We start from the raw sequence: 4,264 nt of genomic DNA, 5'->3' as shown, positions 1-4,264 counted from the left end.
TAAAGTTTTTCATTGTAGCTATCATATATGTGTAAAAAATCATGCATAAAAGCTTAAAACTTATTAAAAAAAACTCATGCATTCACAATTTAAAACTTATGTATTTCGTTGAAACAATCTGATATGTATAAAAATCATGTATTTACAGCTTAAAACTTATAAAAAAAACCATGTATTCACTGTTTAAAAGTTATAAAAAATCATGTATTTATAATTTAAAACATATATTTACTTATTGGTAACAGTTAAAACTAACATTAATATAACTAAACAATAGATGAAATGTTAATCATAATTTTAAAACACTAAATTAACATTATTTGAGAAACACTAACATAAAAAACTATAAAACTTCAAAAAATCATATATTCACTACATTCATAGTTTAAAATTTATGTTTTTCATTGAAGTAGTCAGGTCTGTTTAAAAAAATAATGCATTTACAACTTAAAATTTATAAAACCATGCATTCAAAGCATAAAACTTATGTTTTTTTATTGAAATAATCAGATCTATATAAAAAAATCATACATTTACAGCTTAAAACTTGGAAAAGTTGACACATTTGTAGTTTAAAACTTATAAAAATCATGCAATTACAACTTAAAACTTATAAAAATTAATGCATACACAACTTAAAACTTATACTTTATTGGTAATAACATTTAAAACTAACAATAACATAACTAAAAAATAATTGAAACATTAAAACATCTCAATCACAACTTAAATAAACCTAATTTTTTTTTTCTGGAAATACTAACATAATAACATCTAAATTCAATTCACAACAAAATATCCATAAAACATAAACTGTGAATAACATGTTTTATGCAAATATTATAACAAATAAGAAACCAAACTTGGATTCATAACTTAATAGCAATTAAAAAATGATTAACAAAAGTAAACAACAAATGAGAGATTAAAATATTAAATTCACAGTTTAATAGAAGGAAAAAAAATAAAAAATCAATATACCTGATGTATTTTACCTATATACATATATGTAAAATACTAACATAATAACAACATCTAAATTCAATTCACAACAAAATAACCATAAAACAATATTTTCTCCGGTAAAATACATAAAAATACAGAAAGTAAAAAAAAACACACAATTTAGGTTACACATTCCACAACCTAATACACTTATTTTACAGTTTAATTTATATTATATTCACAGTTTCATTCACATTATATTTTCATGCACTCTTTCATACCTTAATTTACAATGTTCATTATTTAGACTTTAAAAGAAAACTTCATTGTAGTATTTAATCAAACACCTTATGTGCATCTTTTTTCCATAACTTCATTTTTTAAACTATACCACCAGATAACAAATCAGAGAGAAATATATCAAGGAGAGGAGGAGTACATATATGATGAACAAAAAAATGAGTTTTGAAACAAATCAAATAAAGAAAAAAACAAGTTCTGGAGGAAAAACGAGTTCAAGAATAACACCTTTATGTTACGATGATGAAGGCTGAGATTTATGCCTTGTGATGCTCCGATGACGACACAAATGGCAAGAGAACAAGTCTGATGTCGATCGGAATCGGGTTCAGATGGTTGCTCGTCAGAAATCATAGATTTGGACCGGACTCACAAATCTAGACGTCGGTGGTGGCGGAAATCATAGATCTGAACTTGAGCTTGCATATCTAGAAGACAAAATGAAAGATCTAGAGTTTTTGACTCCATATATGAGATCAGTGGAGTCCGAAGGTAGATCTGAAGCAAAAAACATTGGCTACTCGACATTCCGACGACGGAAGGCAGTAGAATACGGCGGCGGTAGGTGGAAGAAATCATAGATCTGGACCGGAACTCGTAGATCTGGACGTCGATGGTGGCGGAAATCACAAATCTAAACTGGAACTTACACATCTGGACAACATAAGACAAAGAACAACGTCGATCTGGTGGTCACAGCTCCATCAATAGAGTTTTTTACTCCAGATCTGAGATCAGTGGAGTTTAAAGGAGGATCTGAAGCGAAAAACCTTGACTGCTCATCATTCCGACGACGGAAAGCATCAGATGACGGTGGGGGTAAGCGGCGACGGTAAGCGACAGGTGGCGGAGGCAGGTGGCAGAGGTGGTGTTGGGTTTTGTGTTCTTGAGAGAGTTTGAGAGGTTTTAGGAAAGTTTTTTTGTAAGAAATGTTTGAAAATGTTAGAAATATTGTTGGATAGTAGACAAAAATAAACTAAAATTAAATGGTTCTTAGGTTCTTAACTTTTAGGGGTTCTCATTTGAACTTTTACCTATATATATATATATATATATATATATATATATATATATATATATATATATATATATATATATATATATATATATATATATATATAGAGAGAGAGAGAGAGAGAGAGAGAGAGAGAGAGAAAGAGAAACAGGATCGGGTGAGGACTCTTTTTAAAGCGAGGACTCGTAAGGACACCTTAAAAAAATCTAAAAAAAATCTAAAAAAAACAAATTACAAAATCGAGCATAATACTACATCGGAGAGAAAAAAAATTGGAAAAAAAAATGGATCATTAAAATTGAAGCATTGATCATTTTTATGATCCATGATTCAACTTTTATGATCCATGATTTAATTTTAACGATGCAAATTTTTTTTTCTACTTTTTTTTTCTCCCAGCTATAGTACTATGCTCGATTTTATGATTTGTATTTTTTTTATGTTTTTTTTTTCAATTTTTTTAAGGTGTCATCACGAGTACTCATTTTAAAAAGAGTCCTCACAGGAACCGGACCTTATATATATATATATATATATATATATATATATATATATATATATATATATATATATATATAAAGTTATTTAAAGGGAATCGGCTTTATCCCTTCCGATTCCTCATAGATATCTCTTATTTTTTTATACATATCTTAGTTTTCTATTTTATTGAGGATATCTAGTTGTCAATATCTATTTGTTTTTCTTCAAGTATTGTATATATAACCCCTTTGGGTTTCTTGATGAATAAGATGAAAATAATATTTTAAACCATATACTTCAGTTTTTATATGGTATCAGAGCAGGGATACCTTACCTGCTGAACGACCATGACATGAGGAGAAACACCCAGCATCAGCTTTCCACCAAAAATCCATCATCGGATCCTACTTCACCCTTCTACATCCATCCTACCGACTACCCTCGATAGATCCATGTCAATGAAGTTCTCAGCGACAACAACTATGTCGACTGGGCAAGAGAGATGAAGGATTTTCTCTTTGCAAAGAATAAATCGGGCTTCATTGATGGAACCTTAATCAAACCAGCAGAAGACGGCGTGGAACTACGGGCTTGGGAACATTGTGATGCTCTAATACTAGGGTGGATGACAGATGTGATGGATAAGGAGATACGAAACAGTGTTAAATATGCTAACACATCCCAAGAAGTTTGGGAAGATCTGATAGAGCGGTTTGGAAAAGAAAGTGTGTCTGGCGCGTATGAACTAAAACAGACACTAAGAATGCTGAGACAAGATAATGCTACCATATCAACTTATTTCACTAAATTGAGAGCTGTTTGGGATGAGATCCATACGATTTCACCGATTCCAAGATGCACTCGTGGAAAGTGCACATGTGATCTTGCAAAACAACTCGTTGAGTCAAGAGAAAGAGAGCGTGTCTATGAATTCCTTATGGGACTCGATGAAGTCTTTGGAACCATTAAAACCCAAATCTTGAGCACCAAACCAATGCCAATTCTTGGAACCACATACCACCTTGTAGCAGAAGACGAGCAACAACGAAGCATATCCTCTTCAAGAAGAAACATCACTGAAGCTGCTTCCTATCAAGTACATAACCAAGCACCTGACAAAACGAATTCAGAAAAACGATTCAACACTCGTGAAGGCCCCAAATGTAAACACTGTGGAAAGAATGGGCATACCATTAATGGGTGTTTCGAAAAGATTGGTTACCCAGAATAGTGGGACTCTCGCAACCGAAAGCAAACAAGAGACCAAAGAAAGCCTGTCAAACCAAAACCAAAGGCAGCCAATGTCGAAGCCGAGTCTAGCACAATACCTAGATTTAATTTTTGAACAATACAAAAAATTGATTAAGCAACTGAGTGAACCCATAATGAAACCAGAAGCCAACATGGCTGGTAAGTTTAATTTTAATACCCCTTGGATCATTGACTCAGGTGCCACCGAAAACCTTGCATGCAACAAATCCGCTCTTTCAAGTATTGAAAAGTCCAACCAAGAAGTTCCTGTTA

General features: G+C 31.9%; 1 protein-coding gene across 1 annotated transcript; it reads left to right on the top strand.

Moving 5' to 3' along the window:
- Positions 1 to 3,242: 3,242 nt before the first annotated feature.
- LOC145139969 (uncharacterized) lies at positions 3,243 to 3,971 on the top strand. The gene has a single exon (XM_079073609.1). It carries the CDS (start codon positions 3,243 to 3,245, stop codon positions 3,969 to 3,971), a length of 729 nt encoding a protein of 242 aa, XP_078929735.1.
- The last annotated feature ends 293 nt before the right edge of the window (positions 3,972 to 4,264 follow it).

This window comes from Lactuca virosa, chromosome 9, assembly GCF_052849685.1.
Source record: "Lactuca virosa cultivar CGN04683 chromosome 9, Lactuca_virosa_CGN04683_v6, whole genome shotgun sequence".
NCBI classification, from domain to species: Eukaryota; Viridiplantae; Streptophyta; class Magnoliopsida; order Asterales; family Asteraceae; genus Lactuca; species Lactuca virosa.
This window is presented reverse-complemented; position numbering and strand designations above follow the sequence as displayed.